Here is a 20,889-nt window from a genome sequence, read left to right as displayed (position 1 = left end):
CTAGAAGCTACCACAACTTGATTGGCTCAACTACATATGATTGATGCTCAGATCGCCTATATGTAGCAGAATTACAGCATTGCTATGAGCGCTGACCGCAGGGTGGCGCACACAGCAATCCAACATCAACAACCATAGAGGTCTTAACCCCTTAATCCCATATGACGTACTATCCCGTCCAGGTGACCTGGGACTTAATTCCCATGGACGGGATAGTACGTCATATGCGATCGGCCGCGCTCACGGGGGGAGCGCGGCCGATCGCGGCCGGGTGTCAGCTGCCTATCGCAGCTGACATCCGGCACTATGTGCCAGGAGCGGTCACGGACCGCTCCCGGCACATTAACCCCCGGCACACCGCGATCAAAGATGATCGCGGTGTGCCGGCGGTGCAGGGAAGCATCGCGCAGGGAGGGGGCTCCCTGCGGGCTTCCCTGAGACGATCGGTACACGGTGATGTGCTCACCGTGTACCGAGCGTCTTCTCCCTGCAGTCCCCGGATCCAAAATGGCCGCCGGGCTGCATCCGGGTCCTGCAGGGAGCACTTCCGGGTCAGGATCAGGCTGCAGCTGCAGCTCTAATCCTGCCCGGCTGTATGTCAGATCACCGATCTGATAGAGTGCTGTGCACACTGTCAGATCGGTGATCTGTGATGTCCCCCCCTGGGACAAAGTGAAAAAGTAAAAAAAAAAATTTCCACACTTGTAAAAAAAAAAATAAAAAAAAAATTCCTAAATAAAGCAGAAAAAAAAAAATATTATTCCCATAAATACATTTCTTTACATAAAAAAAAAACAAAAAAACAATAAAAGTACACATATTTAGTATCGCCGCGTCCGTAACGACCCGACCTATAAAACTGGCCCACTAGTTAACCCCTTCAGTGAACACCGTAAGAAAAAAAAAAAAAAAACGAGCCAAAAAACAACGCTTTATTATCATAACGCTGAACAAAGAGTGGAATAACACGCGATCAAAAAGACGGATATAAATAACCATGTTACCTCTGAAAACGTCATCTTGTCCCGCAAAAAACGAGCCGCCATATAGCATCATAACCAAAAAAATAAAAAAGTTATAGTCCTCTGAATAAAGCGATGCCAAAATAATTATTTTTTCTATAAAATAGCTTTTATCGTATAAAAGCGCCAAAACATAAAAAAAATGATATAAATGAGGTGTCGCTGTAATCGTACTGACCCGAAGAATAAAACTGCTTCATCAATTTTACCAAACGCGGAACGGTATAAACGCCTCCCCCAAAAGAAATTCATGAATAGCTGGTTTTTGGTCATTCTGCCTCACAAAAAAATCGGAATAAAAAGCGATCAAAAACTGTCACGTGTCCGAAAATGTAACCGATAAAAACGTCAACTCGTCCCGCAAAAAACAAGACCTCACATGACTCTGTGGACCAAAATATGGAAAAATTATAGGTCTCAAAATGTGGAGACGCAAAAACTTTTTTGCTATAAAAAGCGTCTTTTAGTGTGTGACGGCTGCCAATCATAAAAATCCGCTAAAAAACTCGCTATAAAAGTAAATCAAACCCCCCTTCATCACCCCCTTAGTTAGGCTAGGTTCACATTGCGTTAATGGGTTAACGCTAACGGACAGCGTTGCACGGCGAAAATGTCACAATTAACGCCGTGCAACGGGTCCGTTAGCACAACCATTGACAGCAATGTGATTTTCAGGTGTAGCGCATCGCTAGAGCGTGCCATTTTCGGCTCGCGCTAGCAAGGTGCCATTCTCTTGTGGCGCGCCTCAGACGCTGCTTGCAGCGTCCGCGGCGCGCCCGAGGTCCGATCCCCGATCTTCCAGAGCGGGGACGTTAACGCGACCACTAAACACGACACCTAAAAAGACATTGTGTTAGCGCAATCCGCTAGTGCTAAACGGATTTCCCTAACGCAATGTGAACCTAGCCTTAGGGAAAAATAATACAATTAAAAAAAATGTATTTATTTCCATTTTCCGGTTAGGGTTAGGGTTAGGGCTAGGGTTGGGGCTAGGGTTAGGGTTTGGATTACATTTACGGTTGGGATTAGGGTTGGGATTAGAATTAGGGGTGTGTCTGGGTTAGGTGTGTGGTTAGGGTTACAGTTGGGATTAGGGTTAGTGGTGCGTTTGGATTAGGGTTTCATTTATAATTGGGGGGTTTCCACTGTTTAGACACATCAGGGGCTCTCCAAACGCGACATGGCGTCCGATCTCAATTCCAGCCAATTCTGCATTGAAAAAGTAAAACAGTGCTCCTTCACTTCCGAGCTCTCCCGTGCGCCCAAACAGGGGTTTACCCCAACATATGGGGTATCAGCGTACTCGAGACAAATTGGACAACAACTTTTTGGGTCCAAGTTCTCTTGTTATCCTTGGGAAAATAAAAATTTGGGGGGCTAAAAATCATTTTTGTGGGAAAAAAAAGGATTTTTATTTTCACGGCTCTGCGTTGTAAACTGTAGTGAAACACTTGGGGGTTCAAAGTTTTCACAACACATCTAGATAAGTTCCATGGGAGGTCTAGTTTCCAATATGGGGTCACTTGTGGGTGGTTTCTACTGTTTGGGTACATCAGGGGCTCTGCAAATGCAACGTGACGCCTGCAGACCAATCCATCTAAGTCTGCATTCCAAATGGCGCTCCTTCCCTTCCGAGCTCTGCCATGAGCCCAAACAGTGGTTCCCCCCCACATATGGGGTATCAGCGTACTCAGGACAAATTGAACAACAACTTTTGGGGTCCAATTTATTCTGTTACCCTTGTAAAAATACAAAGCTGGGGGCTAAAAAATCATTTTTGTGAAAAAAAAAAAATTTTTTATTTTCACGGGTCTGCGTTATAAACTGTAGTGAAACACTTAGGGGTTCAAAGTTCTCACAACACATCTAGATAAGTTCCATGGGAGGTCTAGTTTCTAATATGGGGTCACTTGTGGGGGGTTTGTACTGTTTGGGTACATCAGGGGCTCTGCAAATGCAACGTGACTCCTGCAGACCAATCCATCTAAGTCTGCATTCCAAATGGCGCTCCTTCCCTTCCGAGCTCTGCCATGCGCCCAAACAGTGGTTCCCCCCCACATATGGGGTATCAGCGTACTCAGGACAAATTGGACAACAACTTTTGGGGTCCAATTTATTATGTTACCCTTGTGAAAATACAAAACTGGGGGCTAAAAAATTTTTGCGAAAAAAAAATAAATTTATTTTAACGGCTCTGCGTTATAAACTGTAGTGAAACACTTGGGGGTTCAAAGCTCTCAAAACACATCTAGATAAGTTCCTTAGAGGGTCTAGTTTCCAAAATGGTGTCACTTGTGGGGGTTTTTAATGTTTAGGCACATCAGGGGCTCTCCAAACCAACATGGCGTCCCATCTTAATTCCAGTCAATTTTGCATTGAAAAGTCAAATGGCGCTCCTTCCCTTCCGAGCTCTGCTATGCACCCAAAAAGTGGTTTACCCCCACATATGGGGTATCGTCGCACTCAGGACAAATTGCACAACAACTTATGTGGTCTAATTTCTTCTCTTACCCTTGGGAAAATAAAAAATTGGGGGCGAAAAGATCATTTTTGTGAAAAAATAAGATTTTTTATTTTTACGGCTCTGCATTATAAACTTCTGTGAAGCACTTGTTGGGTCAAAGTGCTCACCACACATCTAGATAAGTTCCTTAAGGGGTCTACTTTTCAAAATGGTGTCACTTGTGAGGGGTTCCAATGTTTAGGCACATCAGGGGCTCTCCAAACGCAACATGGCGTCCCATCTCAATTCCAGTCAATTTTGCATTGAAAAGTCAAATGGCGCTCCTTTCCTTCCGAGCTCTGCCATGCGCCCAAACAGTGGTTTACCCCCACATATGGGGTATCGTCGCACTCAGGACAAATTGCACAACAACTTTTGTGGTCTAATTTCTTCTCTTACCCTTGGGAAAATAAAAAATTGGTGGCGAAAAGATTATTTTTGTGAAAAAATATGATTTTTTATTTTTACGGCTCTGCATTATAAACTTCTGTGAAGCACTTGTTGGGTCAAAGTGCTCACCACACCTCTAGATAAGTTCCTTAAGGGGTCTACTTTCCAAAATGGTGTCACTTGTCGGGATTTCAATGTTTAGGCACATCAGGGGCTCTCCAAACGCAACATGGCATCCCATCTCAATTCCAGTCAATTTTGCATTGAAAAGTAAAATGGCGCTCCTTCCCTTCCGAGCTCTGCCATACGCCCAAACAATGGTTTACACCCATATACGGGGTATCAGCGTACTCAGGACAAATTGGCCAACAATTTTTGAGGTTCAATTTCTTCTCTTACTCTTGGGAAAATAAAAAATTGGGGGCGAAAAGATCATTTTTGTGAAAAAATATGATTTTTTATTTTTACGGCTCTGCATTATAAACTTCTGTGAAGCAATTGGTGGGTCAAAGTGGTCACCACACATCTAGATAAGTTCCTTAGGGTGTCTACTTTCCAAAATGGTGTCACTTGTGGGGGGTTTCAATGTTTAGGCACATCAGTGGCTCTCCAAACGCAACATGGTGTCCCATCTCAATTCCTGTCAATTTTGCATTTAAAAGTCAAATGGCGCTCCTTCCCTTCCGAGCTCTGCCATGCGCCCAAACAGTGGTTTACCCCCACATATGGGGTATCAGCGTACTCAGTACAGATTGTACAACAATGTTTGGCATCCATTTTATCCTGTTACCCTTGGTAAAATAAAACAAATTGGAGCTGAAATAAATTTTGTGTGAAAAAAAGTTAAATATTCATTTTTATTTAAACATTCCAAAAATTCCTGTGAAACCCCTGAAGGGTCAATAAACTTCTTGAATGTGGTTTTGAGCATCTTGAGGGGTGCAGTTTTTAGAATGGTGTCACACTTGGGTATTTTCTATCATATAGACCCCTCAAAATGACATCAAATGAGATGTGGTCCCTAAAAAAAAATGGTGTTGTAAAAATGAGAAATTGCTGGTCAACTTTGAACCCTTATAACTCCCTAACAAAAAAAAATTTTGGTTCCAAAATTGTGCTGATGTAAAGGAGACATGTGGGAAATGTTACTTATTAAGTATTTTGCGTGACATATCTCTGTGATTTAAGGGCATAAAAATTTAAAGTTGGAAAATTGCGAAATTTTCAAAATTTTCGCCAAATTTCCGTTTTTTTCACAAATAAACGCAAGTTATATCGAATAAATGTTACTACTAAAATGAAGTACAATATGTCACGAGAAAACAATGTCAGAATCGCCAAGATCCGTTGAAGCGTTCCAGAGTTATAACCTCATAAAGGGACAGTGGTCAGAATTGTAAAAATTGGCCCGGTCATTAACGTGCAAACCACCCTCGGGGCTTAAGGGGTTAAGGAGAGCTCTGGTTGTTATGCCGACGTGCCGATGACCCCCAATCACATGACGGGGGGTTACTGGTGCACGCATTTCCGTCTGCAAGCACTTGCTAAATGGTGCTGTCAGTTTGACAGCGGCATTTAACTAGTTAATAGGCGCAGACGGAATCTGTTCAAAACAGCAGACATGTCCCGGCTTTGATGTGGACTCACCGCCGGAGCCCACATCAAAGTGGGGGTACTGCCATCGGATGAACTATTCAGTCCAAAGGCAGAAAGGGGTTAAATTAGCAGCTTTTCTTCAACCCAGTTCCTTTAATATACAGTCTGCGTAGAGTCAGTTATATCACAGTCCGCTGCAGTCGGGTGGGGGCACCCCTTTGCGCAGGTATTTAGGATGCCCCCAGCCCACGTTTGTCGATCACCTGTGGGCTAACTAGTGGAGTGATTTGTCTGGTCCACCTCCTCATTGATGTGCAACTTACTGCAAGGGAACGACTATGCTGACTTAGCAATATGGGGTCACTGTCCCCAAGGTCGGTCATTTGCCAATCTCAGCCAAGGCATATAGGACTGGTTTTGATGTATGGCCTCAATCCAGAGTCAATAGTGCCCCTGAAGATGAGAAAGGGAGAGACATTTCTCACTTAGTTCACCAGGGATGACCATCATGCTTATAGGCTGGTCTTCTGGATGCAATCACTGAAGGTGAGGCTATGCGTGCCAGTGTTCCAGAGCAGAACGGAAAGGCCGTCCACAGAACGGAAAGGCCGTCCACAGAACGGAAAGGCCGTCCACAGAACGGAAAGGCCGTCCACAGAACGGAAAGGCCGTCCACAGAACGGAAAGGCCGTCCACAGAACGGAAAGGCCGTCCACAGAACGGAAAGGCCGTCCACAGAACGGAAAGGCCGTCCACAGAACGGAAAGGCCGTCCACAGAACGGAAAGGCCGTCCACAGAACGGAAAGGCCGTCCACAGAACGGAAAGGCCGTCCACAGAACGGAAAGGCCGTCCACAGAACGGAAAGGCCGTCCACAGAACGGAAAGGCCGTCCACAGAACGGAAAGGCCGTCCACAGAACGGAAAGGCCGTCCACAGAACGGAAAGGCCGTCCACAGAACGGAAAGGCCGTCCACAGAACGGAAAGGCCGTCCACAGAACGGAAAGGCCGTCCACAGAACGGAAAGGCCGTCCACAGAACGGAAAGGCCGTCCACAGAACGGAAAGGCCGTCCACAGAACGGAAAGGCCGTCCACAGAACGGAAAGGCCGTCCACAGAACGGAAAGGCCGTCCACAGAACGGAAAGGCCGTCCACAGAACGGAAAGGCCGTCCACAGAACGGAAAGGCCGTCCACAGAACGGAAAGGCCGTCCACAGAACGGAAAGGCCGTCCACAGAACGGAAAGGCCGTCCACAGAACGGAAAGGCCGTCCACAGAACGGAAAGGCCGTCCACAGAACGGAAAGGCCGTCCACAGAACGGAAAGGCCGTCCACAGAACGGAAAGGCTGTCCACAGAACGGAAACGCGCCACCTGCTAAAGGTGGAGCCATCACAGTGCGACAGGTTTAAAGAGAAACAGGCTGGCAAATCTATCGCAGAAATCATTCGTTCTAACTACTGACAAGCAATATGTGTCCATGTTGAGAAAGTGCATTGCGAGACTGCTGGAGGATGATATCCCCTTTCCACTGCAGTTACCCATGTATGGTCCCCACAAAAATGTCTGGCCACATGCGTGGTCGGAAAAAGCAGACAAACAGACAAAAAAGCAACATTTTTTGGCCCGATGGACTGCAAAAACACGTCGCATCCGTCGCACGACGGATGCAACGTGTGGCAATCCGTCGCAAATGAAAGTCTATGGAGAAAAAACGCATCCTGCAGGCAACTTTGCAGGATGCGTTTTTTCTTCAAAACGACGCATTGTGACGTGCATCGAACGACGCTAGTGTGAAAGTAGCCTAATTGGGAGGCATAAAATCAGAGCAAAGCAGTGCGCAGGCGCTCCGAAAGGTCAAAGAGCCCCGGCGCCTTTAGTACCTTTGTCTGCCCTCAACAGGTCAGATCAGATCAGTACACCTGCGCAGGAGCGCTATGCCGAGCAGACTGTGGATGATGTAGGGACGTGTCATCCACATGAAGCAAGCAGGAGGGCGGTGATCCTAAGATGGGAGGCAAGGGACCATGCCCTGCAACACCCCTCTGACAGGACCGCTCCACAGGTGAGAATAGCTATTTTTCTTCTCTTACAGGTCAGGTTGGGGGCAGATATACAGTGTTATAGAATACTGTATATCAGCCCTGAAAGACTGTGGCCTTACTTCATATCGGCCCAAACTGGTGACAGGTTCTCTTTAACACCCTTTCCGACCTCCGCCGCGCTATTACTGCGGAGCTTGATGCAGGCTGCGGCAGTGAGGCTATTCAAGCATGGCATATGTAAAAAAAAAAAAAAATGTTTTAAAAAATCTGGAAAAAAAATAACCTTAACCCCTTCATGACACTGGGTATTTTCATTTGTTAATTTCTCGCTCCCCTCCTTCCCAGAGCCATAACTTTTTTATTTTTCCGTCAATATGGCCATGTGAGGGCTTATTTTTTGCGGGACGAGTTGTACTTTTTAACGTCATTGGTTTTACCATGTCGTGCACTAATAAATGGGAAAAAAATTCGAAGTGCGGTGAAATTGCAAAAAAAAGTGCAATCCCACACTGGTTTTGTGTTTGGCTTTTTTTCTAGGTTCAATAAATGCTAAAACTGACCTACCTGCCATTATGATTCTCCAGGTCATTACGAGTTCATAGACACCAAAACATGTATAGGTTATTTTTTATCTAAGTGGTGAAAAAAAATTCCAAGCTTTGCTAAAAAAAAAAAAAAAAAAAAAAAAGAAAAAATTGTGCCATTTTCCGATACCCATAGCGTCTCCATTTTTCGTGATCTCGGGTCGTGTGAGGGCTTATTTTGCATTTGCATTTTTTATTTGCATGCCGAGCTGACGTTTTTAGTGATACCACTTTTGTGCAGATACATTCTTTTGATCGTAGTAATTCTGGCGTTTCAAATTTTTTTCTTGCTACACCATTTAGCGATCAGCTTAAAACTTTTTATTATTGACAGATCTGGCGATTCTGAACGCGGCGAGAACCTAGACATGGGGTCTATGAACTCGTAATGACCTGGAGAATCATAATGACTGGTCAGTTTTAGAATTTAGTGAACCTAGCAAAAAAGCCAAACAAAAAACAACAAGTGTGGGATTGCACTTTTTTTTGCAATTTCACCACACTTGGAATTTTTTTCCCGTTTTATAGTACACGACATGCTAAAACCAATGATGTCGTTCAAAAGTGCAACTGGTCCAAAAACATGGTCATATTGACGGAAAAATTAAAAAGTTATGGCTCTGGGAAGGAGGGGAGCGAAAAACGCAAAAATGGAAAAGGGCAAGGACTTGAAGGGGTTAAGCCTTGCAATGCTTTTGAGAAATATGCAAGTTGTTTTTTCAGAAAGGAAGAAGACTAGAACTCTAGTACCACCTGACACCGCACAGGCGTTCTTATCTGCCCTGTACAGCAGTGCGCAGGTGTCTGGAAAGGTCAGAACAGAAGAAAAAAAAAAAAACATTCCCCACCCTTGTTCTACAACCTGATGTTTATGCACACCTTACTTAGGCTGGTTTCACACTTACGTAGGGCAGAGCTGCGGAGGGCTGCGTACTTCCTCCGTTAAGCCCCGCCCACTGCAACAACTCTTCCATTCAGCTCCGCCTACATCAGCATGCATGCTGTGTACCTATCTAAGGCTACTTTCACACTAGCGTCGTACGACGCACGTCGCAATGCGTCGTTTTGCAGAAAAAACGTATCCTGCAAAGTTGTTTGCAGGATGCGTTTTTTCTTCATAGGCTTGTATTAGCGACGCATTGCCACACGTCGCAACCGTCGTGCGACAGTTGCGTCGTGTTGTGGCGGACCGCCGGCACCAAAAAACGTTGCTTGTAACGTTTTTTGGTGCGTTGTGTCCGCCATTTCCGACCGCGCATGCGCTGCCGGAACTCCGCCCCCTCCTCCCCGCAACTCACAATGGGGCAGCGGATGCGTTGTAATAATGCATCCGCTGCCCCCGTTGTGCTGCGTTGACACAGGATGCGCCGGTACGTCGGCCCGACGCACTGCGACGGGCCAACGCTAGTGTGAAAGTAGCCTAACTTTGAGTATACAGGCCATGCGGAAGCCTCCGCATACGTCATTTTGCCGCTGCGCCGACCGCAAAAATAGCAATATGTTGCGTTCGATGCAGGGTCAAAAAGACGCATGCGGACGCATCCATCCGCATGGCCTGCGTACCCAATGTTACAGATAGGTATGCAGGACGCATGCCAGATAAAGGCGGAGCAGAACGGAAGAGGTGCGGCAGTGGGTGGGGCTTAATGGAGGAACTACGCAGCCCTCCGCAGCTCTGCCCTACGCAAGTGTGAAACCAGCCTTACACAAGCCAATTTTCAGTTGCTAACATGGGTCAAAGACGAAAAGGAAGCCACACTTTGGACAACCATTTTGTAAAATGGCAGACTGTATAATGCAGCTGTACTAGATACAAAAGGAGGCCACCTCTGCAGCCCTCACACACCAGGCAGAGGGAACCCAGAAACCAACAAGACATGGAGTTCCCACACTATGGCCACCTCTGCAGCCCTCACCAGGCAGGGGGAACCAGAAACCAACAAGACATGGAGTACCCACACTACGGCCACCTCTGCGGCCCTCACTACATCAGGGGGAAGCAGAAACCAACAAGCCATGGAGTTCACACACTACGACCACCTCTGCAGCCCTCACACACCAGGCAGGGGGAACAGAAACCAACAAGACATGGATCACACACCAGGCAGGGGAACCAGAAAAAAGCCATGGAGTTCACACACTAGAGCCACCTCTGCAGCCCTCACACACCAGGCAGGGGGAACAGAAACCAACAAGCCTGGACTTCACACACTACGACCACCTCTGCAGCCCTCACACACCAGGCAGGGGGAACAGAAACCAACAAGACATGGATCACACACCAGGCAGGGGAACCAGAAAAAAGCCATGGAGTTCACACACTAGAGCCACCTCTGCAGCCCTCACACACCAGGCAGGGGAAACCAGAAACCAACAAGCCTGGACTTCACACACTACAACCACCTCTGCAGCCCTCACACTACGAACACCTTTGCAGACCTCACACACCAGGCAGGGGAAACCAGGAGTTCACACACTACGACCACCTTTGCAGCCCTCACACACTACGACCACCTCTGCAGCCCTCACACACTACCACCACCTCTGCAGCCCTCACACACTACCACCACCTCTGCAGCCCTCACACACTACGACCACCTCTGCAGCCCTCACACACTACCACCACCTCTGCAGCCCTCACACACTACCACCACCTCTGCAGCCCTCACACACTACCACCACCTCTGCAGCCCTCACACACCAGGCAGGGGGAAATCTACATTTCGAAGAATAGCCACCGTACTCTTTCATATTGGGGCTGTATGGCCTCTAATTACACATTATTCCACTGACCATCACTCTTTCTCTTGTAGACATACTGCTCCATTTGAAAATCGAGATTAGTGCCTCCCAGGTGGGTCCCAGCCGCCAGGTACTTGAGGACATCTTCCTCCTTCATTTGCAGGACATCAAGACCTCCGGACATTGTTACACCCCGTGAAAGCTACGATGGGGATCTGAGGGCAAAAGGAGAGGTTAGATGACGTCAACTTTCCCTCAGCATGGCAGCTTTTAATAAGAAACCATTATGTATAAATCTACAGTGTGCGGAGTAAGCCATGAGCCATCATACAGGAGCGTCGCACCACCGATTACTCATAGAACAAAGCAGCTTTCAGCCAGAATCGCACTATTGCTAACCACTCACTGGAATCAACGCCGTATGGAAGTCTCCAGATAAGAGCAGGAAGCGGAAAAGACCGGACGCGCGCGAGAAGCGTGTATATATAGTCAATTTACTAGCCAATCACGCAGAGTTTTGTGTACAAGTAAATCCACAACCAGCCAATAAGCGCTGCGCTTGTTTGGCGGCCATACATACCACGTTTTTTGGAAGACGTAATCGTTGGGTAGCGTCTAGAATGGAGTTGCTCCTGTGAGGGGGATTTATGGGGCGGAGCCTCCTCCAGTCAGTGCAGACCCGATACCAGGAAGCATCGTCGACGTGGATTGGAGCGGCTCCTGTGAGGGTCTCCTTCCAGCAGCTCCACTCTACACAGCTGACTAGTGAGGTGACTAGAATGGAGTGTCTGCAGGGAGGATCTCACTGTAGACTGCTCAGTACTGAGGTGACCGGAGCGGGGTCCTCACAGGAACTACCCCACTGTAGACGGCTCAGTACTGAGGTGACCGGAGCGGGGTCCTCACAGGAACTACCCCACTGTAGACGGCTCAGTACTGAGGTGACCGGAGCTGCTGGAGCGGGGTCCTCACAGGAACAACCCCACTGTAGACTGCTCAGTACTGAGGATACCAGAGCTGCTGGAGCGGGGTCCTCACAGGAACAACCCCACTGTAGACGGCTCAGTACTGAGGTGACCGGAGCTGCTGGAGCGGAGTCCTCACAGGAACAACTCCACTGTAGACGGCTCAGTACTGAGGTGACCGGAGCTACTGGAGCGGGGTCCTCACAGGAACAATTCCACTGTAGACGGCTCAGTACTGAGGTGACCGGAGCTGCTGGAGCGGGGTCCTCACAGGAACAACTCCACTGTAGACGGCTCAGTACTGAGGTGACCGGAGCTGCTGGAGCGGGGTCCTCACAGGAACAACCCCACTGTAGACGGCTCAGTACTGAGGATACCAGAGCTGCTGGAGCGGGGTCCTCACAGGAACAACCCCACTGTAGACGGCTGAGTACTGAGGTGACCGGAGCTGCTGGAGCGGGGTCCTCACAGGAACAACTCCACTGTAGACGGCTCAGTACTGAGGTGACCGGAGCTGCTGGAGCGGGGTCCTCACAGGAACAACTCCACTGTAGACGGCTCAGTACTGAGGATACCAGAGCTGCTGGAGCGGGGTCCTCACAGGAACAACCCCACTGTAGACGGCTCAGTACTGAGGATACCAGAGCTGCTGGAGCGGGGTCCTCACAGGAACAACCCCACTGTAGACGGCTGAGTACTGAGGTGACCGGAGCTGCTGGAGCGGGGTCCTCACAGGAACAACTCCACTGTAGACGGCTCAGTACTGAGGTGACCGGAGCTGCTGGAGCGGGGTCCTCACAGGAACAACTCCACTGTAGACGGCTCAGTACTGAGGTGACCAGAGCTGCTGGAGCGGGGTCCTCACAGGAACAACCCCACTGTAGACGGCTCAGTACTGAGGTGACCGGAGCTGCTCGAGCGGGGTCCTCACAGGAACAACCCCACTGTAGACGGCTGAGTACTGAGGTGACCGGAGCTGCTAGAGCGGGGTCCTCACAGGAACAACCCCACTGTAGACGGCTCAGTACTGAGGTGACCGGAGCTACTGGAGCGGGGTCCTCACAGGAACAACCCCACTGTAGACGGCTCAGTACTGAGGTGACCTGAGCTACTGGTGTGGAGTCCTCACAGGAACAACCCCACTGTAGACGGCTCAGTACTGAGGTGACCAGAGCTGCTGGAGCGGGGTCCTCACAGGAACAACTCCACTGTAGACGGCTCAGTACTGAGCTTACCAGAGCTACTGGAGCGGGGTCCTCACAGGAACAACCCCACTGTAGATGGCTCAGTATTGAGGTGACCGGAGCTGCTGGAGCGGGGTCCTCACAGGAACAACCCCACTGTAGACGGCTCAGTACTGAGGTGACCGGAGCTAATGGAGCGGGGTCCTCACACGAACAACCCCACTGTAGACGGCTCAGTACTGAGGTGACCAGAGCTGCTGGAGCGGAGTCCTCACAGGAACAACTCCACTGTAGACGGCTCAGTACTGAGCTTACCAGAGCTGCTGGAGCAGAGTCCTCACAGGAACAACTCCACTGTAGACGGCTCAGTACTGAGGTGACCGGAGCTACTGGAGCAGGGTCCTCAAAGGAACAACTCCACTGTAGACGTCTCAGTACTGAGCTTACCAGAGCTACTGGAGCGAGGTCCTCACAGGAACAACCCCACTGTAGACGGCTCAGTACTGAGGATACCAGAGCTACTGGAGCGGGGTCCTCACAGGAACAACCCCACTGTAGATGGCTCAGTACTGAGGTGACCGGAGCTACTGGAGCGGGGTCCTCACAGGAACAACCCCACTGTAGACGGCTCAGTACTGAGGTGACCGGAGCTGCTGGAGCGGGGTCCTCACAGGAACAACCCCACTGTAGACGGCTCAGTATTGAGGTGACCGGAGCTAATGGAGCGGGGTCCTCACAGGAACAACCCCACTGTAGACAGCTCAGTTCTGAGGTGACCGGAGCTAATGGAGCGGGGTCCTCACAGGAACAACCCACTGTAGTCTGCTCAGTACTGAGGTGACCAGAGCTGCTGGAGCGGAGTCCTCACAGGAACAACTCCACTGTAGACTTCTCAGTACTGAGGATACCAGAGCTGCTGGAGCGGAGTCCTTTCAGGAACAACTCCACTGTTGTCCTAGTATCTTGGGCGTGCTCGGATAATATATTCGAGTCCATACGACTGCATGTTTTGCAGCTGTTACAAACAGGCAATCCTGCTCTTGTGTGATAGGAGAGCTGTTGCCTAAACAGCTATAGAGCTAACACCTTTCTATTATTATTTATTGTTATAGCGTCATTTATTCCATGGCGCTTTACATGTGAGGAGGGATATACATAATAAAAACAAGTACAATAATCTTAACCCCTTAGTGACAGAGCCAATTTGGTACCTAATGACCGAGCCAATTTTTACAATTCTGACCACTGTCACTTTATGAGGTTATAACTCTGGAACGCTTCAACGGATCCCGCTGATTCTGAGATTGTTTTTTCGTGACATATTGTACTTCATGTCAGTGGTAACATTTCTTCGATATTACTTGCGATTATTTATGAAAAAAACGGAAATATGGTAAAAATTTTTAAAATTTTGCAATTTTCAAACTTTGTATTTTTATGCCCTTAAATCAGAGAGATAGGTCACGAAAAATAGTTAATAAATAACATTTCCCACATGTCTACTTTACATCAGCACAATTTTGGAAACAAAATCTATATGATAGAAAATAACGAAGTGTGACACCATTCTAAAAACTACACCCCTCAAGGTTCTCAAAACCACATTCAAGAAGTTTATTAACCCTTTACGTGCTTCACAGGAACTGAAACAATGTGGAAGGAAAAAATGAACATTTGACCTTTTTTTTTGCAAACATCTTAATTCAGAACCATTTTTTTTATTTTCACATGTGTAAAAACAGAAATGTAACCATAAATTTTGTTATGCAATTTCTCCTGAATACGCCAATACCCCATATGTGGGGGTAAACCACTTTTTGGACGCACCGCAGAACTTAGAAGTGAAGGAGCACCGTTTGACTTTTTCAATGCAGAATTGGCTAGAATTGAGATCGGACGCCATGTCACGTTTAGAGAGCCCCTGATGTGCCTAAACAGTGGAAACTCCCCACAAGTGACACCATTTTGGAAACTAGACCCCTTAAGGAACTTATCTAGATGTGTGGTGAGCACTTTGAACCCCCAAGTGCTTCACAGAAGTTTATAACGTAGAGCCGTGAAAATAAAAAATCGCTTTTGTTTACACAAAAATGATCTTTTCGCCCAAAAATTCTTATTTTCACAAGGGTAACAGGAGAAATTAGACCACAAAAGTTGTTGTGCGATTTCTCCTGAATACGTTGATACCCCATATGTGAGGGTAAACCACTGTTTGGGTGCACCGCAGAGCTTGGAAGAGAAGGAGTGCCGTTTTACTTTTTCAATGTAGAATTGGCTGGAATTGAGATTGGACGCCATGTCGCGTTTGGAGAGCCCCTGATGTGCCTAAACAGTGGAAACCCCCCACAAGTGACACCATTTTGGAAACTAGACCCCTTAAGGAACTTATCTAGATGTGTGGTGAGCACTTTGAACCCCCATGTGCTTCACAGAAGTTTATAACGTAGAGCCATGAAAAAAAAAATTGCATTTTTTTCTACAAATATCTTTTTGCCCACAATTTTTTATTTTCACAAGGGTAACAGGAGAAATTAGACCACTAAAGTTGTTGTGCAATTTCTCCTGAGTACGTCGATACCCAATATGTGGGGGTAAACCACTGTTTGGGCGCACCGCAGAACTTGGAAGAGAAAGAGTGCCGTTTTACTTTTTCAATGTAGAATTGGCTGGAATTCAGATCGGACGCCATGTCGCGTTTGGAGAGCCCCTGATGTGCCTAAACAGTAGAAATCCCTGACAAGTGACCCCATTTTGGAAACTAGACCCCCCATGGAACTTATCTAGATGTGTAGTGAGAACTTTGAATGCCCAAGTGCTTCACAGAAGTTTATAATGCAGAGTCGTGAAAATAAAAAATATTTTTTTTTCCACAAAAAAGATATTTTAGCCCCCAAGTTTTTATTTTCACAAGGATAACAAGAAAAATTGGACCCCAAAAGTTGTTGTCCAATTTGTCCTGAGTGTGCTGGTACCCCATATGTGGGGGTAAACCACTGTTTAGGCGCACGGCAGAGCTCGGAAGGAAGGAGCGCCGTTTTGGAATGCAGACTTTGATAGAATGGTGTGCGAGCATTATGTTGCGTTTGCAGAGCCCCTGATGAACCTAACCAGTAGAAACCCTCCACAAGTGACCCCATTTTGGAAACTAGACCCCCCAAGGAACTTATCTAGATGTGTGGTGAGAACTTTGAATGCCCAAGTGCTTCACAGAAGTTTGGAATGCAGAGTCATGAAAATAAAAAATATTTTTTTTTCCACAAAAAAAATATTGTAGCCCCCAAGTTTTTATTTTCACAAGGGTAACAGGAGAAACTGGACTGCAATAGTTGTTGTCCAATTTATCCCGAGTACGCTGATGCGCCATATGTGGGGGTAAACCACTATTTGGGTGCACGGCAGAGCTTGGAAGGGAAGGAGCGCCGTTTTGGAATGCAGACTTTGATAGAATGGTCTGTGGTCGTTATGTTGCGTTTGCAGAGCCCCTGATGTACCTAAACAGTAGTAACCCCCCACAAGTGACCCCGTTCTGGAAACTAGACCCCCCCCCCCCCAAGGAACTTATATAGATGTGTGGTGAGAACTTTGAATGCCCAAGTGCTTCACAGAAGTTTAGAATGCAGAGTCATAAAAAAAAAAAAAATTCCACAAAAAAGATTTTGTAGCCAAGTTTTTATTTTCACAAGGGTAACAAGAGAAATTGGACCCCAGAAGTTGTTGTCCAATTTATCCCGAGTACGCTGATGCCCCATATGTGGGGGTAACCCACTGTTTGGGCGCACGGCAGAGCTCAGAAGGGAGGGAGCACCATTTGACTTTTTGAGCGCAAAATTGGCTGTCGTGTTTGGAGACCCCCTGATGTACCTAAACAGTGGAAACCCCCCAATTCTAGCTCCAACCCAACTCCAACACACCCCTAACCCTAATCCCAACCTGATCCATAATCCTAATCACTAACCATAATCACAACCCTTACCCCAAAACAACCCTAATGTCAACCCTAACCATAACCCTAATCAAAACCCTAAATCCAACACACCCCTAATCCTAATCTCAACCCTAACCTCAAACCTAACCCTAATCCCAATACACCCCTAATCATAACCCTAACCTTAACCCTAATCCCAAACCTAACCCTAATCCCAAGCGTAACCCTAATGCCAACCCTAACCCTAATACCAACCCTAATCCAAACCCTAATCCCAACTCTAACCCTAACTTTAGCCCCAACCCTAGCCCTAACTTTAGCCCCAACCCTAACCCTAGCCCTAAGGCTACTTTCACACTTGCGTCGTTTGGCATCCGGCGCAATCCGTAGTTTTGGACAAGAAACGGATCCTGCAAATGTGCCCGCAGGATGCGTTTTTTGCCCATAGACTTGTATTGCCGACGGATCGTGACAGATGGCCACACGTCGCGTCCGTCGTGCACTGGATCAGTTGTGTTTTGGCGGACCGTCGGCACAAAAAAAGTCCAATGAAACTTTTTTTGTACGTCGCATCCGCCATTTCTGACCGCGCATGTGTGGCCGTAACTCCGCCCCCTCCTCCCCAGGACATAGATTGGGCAGCGGATGCGTTGAAAAACTACATCCGCTGCCCACGTTGTGCACAATTTTCACAACGTGCGTCGGTATGTCGGGCCGACGCATTGCGACGGCCCCGTACCGATGTAAGTGTGAAAGAAGCCTAACCCTAAATTTAGCCCCAACCCTAATCCTAAATTTAGCCCTAACCCTAGCCCTAACCCTAATTTTAGCCCCAACTGCTGTTCTCCTGCCGGCCAGCAGATGGAGACAGATGGCGGGCGCACTGCGCATGCGCCCGCCATTTTCTTTACCCCGGCAGCCAGGAGGAGCAGCAGGAGGACCCAGGGACACAGGTGAGTATGCTAGGGTCCCCGAATCCCCCTATTTCTCTGTCCTCTGATGTGCGATCACATCAGAGGACAGAGAATTACACTTTACTTTTTCTTTTTTTTTTTTTGCGGTCGCCGGTAAACAGTTAATTACCGGCGATCGCAAAACAGGGGTCGGTAAAACCGACCCCGATCATGTTCTTTGGGGTCTCGGCTACCCCCTGCAGCCGAGACCCCAAAGATTTCCCCAGTGCCGGCCGGTGGGCGCACTGCGCATGCGCCCGCCATTTTGAAGATGGCGGCGCCCACCGGGAGCCACGAGGAGCACCGGGGGAGATAGGTGAGTATCGGGGGGCTATCTGGGACCCCTTTTCTCTGTCCTCCGATGTGCGATCACATCGGAGGACAGAGAAATTAAAAAGAGATCGCGTTTTGGGTTTTTTTTGCAATCGCCGGTAAACTGTTAATTACCGGCGATCGCAAATGCGGGGTGGGTAAAACCCCCCCCGAATCATGTTCTCTGGGGTCTCGGCTACCCCCGGCAGCCGAGACCCCGGAGAAAATCCGACTCTGGGGGGCGCTATTCACTTTTTCCACAGCGCCGTTAATTAACGGGGCTGTGGTTTAAGTACCCTTAGCGGCCGCCGTTAAAAGGCGTATCGGCGGTCGCTAAGGGGTTAAACAATACTAGTCGTAACTGGAACAGGAGGAGAGGGGACCCTGCCCGCGAAGGCTCACAATCTACAAGGGATGGGTGAGAATACAGTAGGTGAGGATAGAGCTTGTCATGCAGCAGTGTGGTCGATCGGTGGTTACTGCAGGTTATAGGCTTGTCGGAAGAGGTGGGACTTCAGGTTCTTTTTGAAGGTTTCGATGGTAGGCGAGAGTCGGATGTGTTGTGGTAGAGGGTTCCAGAGTAGGGGTGATACGCGAGAGAAATCTTGCATACGATTGTGGGAAGAGGAGATAAGAGGGGAGTAGAGAAGGAGATCTTGTGAGGATCGGAGGTTGCGTGTAGGTAAGTACCGGGAAACGAGGTCACAGATGTATGGAGGAGACAGGTTGTGGATGGCTTTGTACGTCATGGTTAGGGTTTTGTAGTGGAGTCCCTGGGCAATGGGGAGCCAGTGAAGGGATTGACAGAGGGGAGAGGCCGGGGGACAGGTGGATTAGTCGGGCAGCAGAGTTTAGAATAGATTGAAGGGGTGCGAGAGTGTTAGAGGGGAGGCTACAGTAGTCAAGGCGAGAGATGATGAGGCCATGGACTAGGGTTTTTGCAGATTCTTGGTTGAGGAATGTACGGATTTGTGAAATATTTTTGAGTTGAAGTCGGCAGGAAGTGGAAAGGGCTTGGATATGTGGTTTGAAGGCGAGATCAGCGTCAAGGATTACCCCAAGGCAGTGTAAGGATTCCGGACTTTCCTGGTGTCTGTTCGGCCTGATCCAAGATGGAGTCTTGGATCTCGCCCTGTCATGGAACTTCCTGTCTGTCCTGACTATTTAAGTCCGGGTCTTCTATTCACCTGTGCTTGAGTTTTTTGTGTTGCTGGCTCCTGAGCATCAGCCTGTTTGCTGGCTAACTCCCTGCTTCTACTGCTCTCTACTCGGTGGTCTGCTTCACCCCATTCAGCTACCTCTCGTCTCTGGAACTGCTGCGACGTGCAGCACACCAGTGGAAGGATTTCCTTTGTATACAAAACTTTTCCCAGTGTTGTGCCTCTTTGCACAACCACACCAGGTGAGCAAGACTCAAGCTGTGTTTTTCTCTCCAAGAAAGATATACTCATCTACTACGCTTAGATAGCGCTCTCCCACTTCCCTCGTCCTCTCTTCCAGGACGTCATTCACATGACGCACCATCTGTGAACAATTGGACTCCTACTAACAAGTACTGTGCACACGTGTGAGCAAGTTTTGCTGGACTTCATCATTTAAGTACTGTGTGCATTTGCACTATAACTTTATTGGACTTCCTCGTTCAAGTGTCTTGTTTGCTTCCACATTATTTCCTTGCTGGACTGGTTCACATTAGCGGTCGCGCCCCGACCTCGTTACTATTGCAGGAATATCTGTACCATGTATTGTTCGCTATTCTGTTTGCTGTGATTCTCTATATAGAGCTGAGGACCTCGTTACAATTGCAGAAATATCTGTTAGTTCTGTTTACATTTCTGTTTTTGAGTAAATAAATCTTTTGTTGCAACTTTGCTCTCAGGCTTTATCTCATGCTATCAGATTCCGTAGTATAATTATTACAGGCAGCGAGCTTGTGGGACTGGGGAGAGTGGGCAGCCATGCACTGTAATGGATAGGTTCGTTGGGGGGTCGCGTAAGATGGGGGAAAGATGATGAATTCTGTTTTGTCCATGTTAAGTTTCAGAAATCTAGTGGAGAAGAAGGATGAAATAGTGGACAGACATTGAGGGATTCTGGTTAGTAGGGAGGTGATATCTCGTCCAGAGATGTAGATCTGTGTGTCATCAGCATAGAGATGATACTGAAAGCCATGAGATTCTATGAGCTGTCCCAGGCCAAAGGTGTAAATGGAGAAGAGCAGGGGCCCAAGGACTGAACCTTGTGGGACTCCGACAGATAGGGGGCAAGGTGAGGAGGTGGTGTGTGAGTGGGAGACGCTGAATGTCCGGTCTGTTAGGTATGATGAGATCCAGGATAGGGCCAAGTCTGTGATGCCAAGGGATGAGAGGGTCTGTAATAATAGGGAATGGTCAACTGTATCAAAGGCAGCCGTCAGGTCAAGGAGGAGGAGGACAGAGTAGTGTCGCTTGCTCTTGGCGGTTAAGAGGTCATTGGTGACCTTAGTTACGGCAGTTTCAGTGGAATGGTGTGACCGGAAGCCAGATTGTAAGCGGTCAAAGAGGGAGCAAGAATAGAGATGGGAGGACAGTTCAAGGTTAGACGTGTTGTTCCAGTAGTTTGGAGGCATAGGGGAGAAGTGATATAGGGCGATAGCTAGATACAGAGGATGGGTCAAGAGAGGGCTTTT

General features: G+C 48.0%; 1 protein-coding gene across 1 annotated transcript in view; it reads right to left on the bottom strand.

Moving 5' to 3' along the window:
- Positions 1 to 11,381, bottom strand: part of RPSA (ribosomal protein SA) — a 35,904-nt gene extending 24,523 nt beyond the window's left edge. Inside the window, exons 1-2 of the mRNA XM_069737187.1 lie at positions 11,289 to 11,381; positions 10,934 to 11,097 (exon numbers count right to left, since the gene is read on the bottom strand). Of these exons, the coding sequence (XP_069593288.1) occupies positions 10,934 to 11,066 (133 nt within the window). The 5' untranslated portion in view covers positions 11,067 to 11,097; positions 11,289 to 11,381. The remainder of the gene's footprint in view (positions 1 to 10,933; positions 11,098 to 11,288) is intronic.
- Positions 11,382 to 20,889: the final 9,508 nt, after the last annotated feature.

The sequence above is a fragment of the Ranitomeya imitator genome, chromosome 8 (assembly GCF_032444005.1).
Source record: "Ranitomeya imitator isolate aRanImi1 chromosome 8, aRanImi1.pri, whole genome shotgun sequence".
In the NCBI taxonomy this organism is placed as follows: Eukaryota; Metazoa; Chordata; class Amphibia; order Anura; family Dendrobatidae; genus Ranitomeya; species Ranitomeya imitator.
Note: the sequence above shows the minus strand (reverse complement) of the source record. Positions and strands in the feature narration are given on the sequence as shown.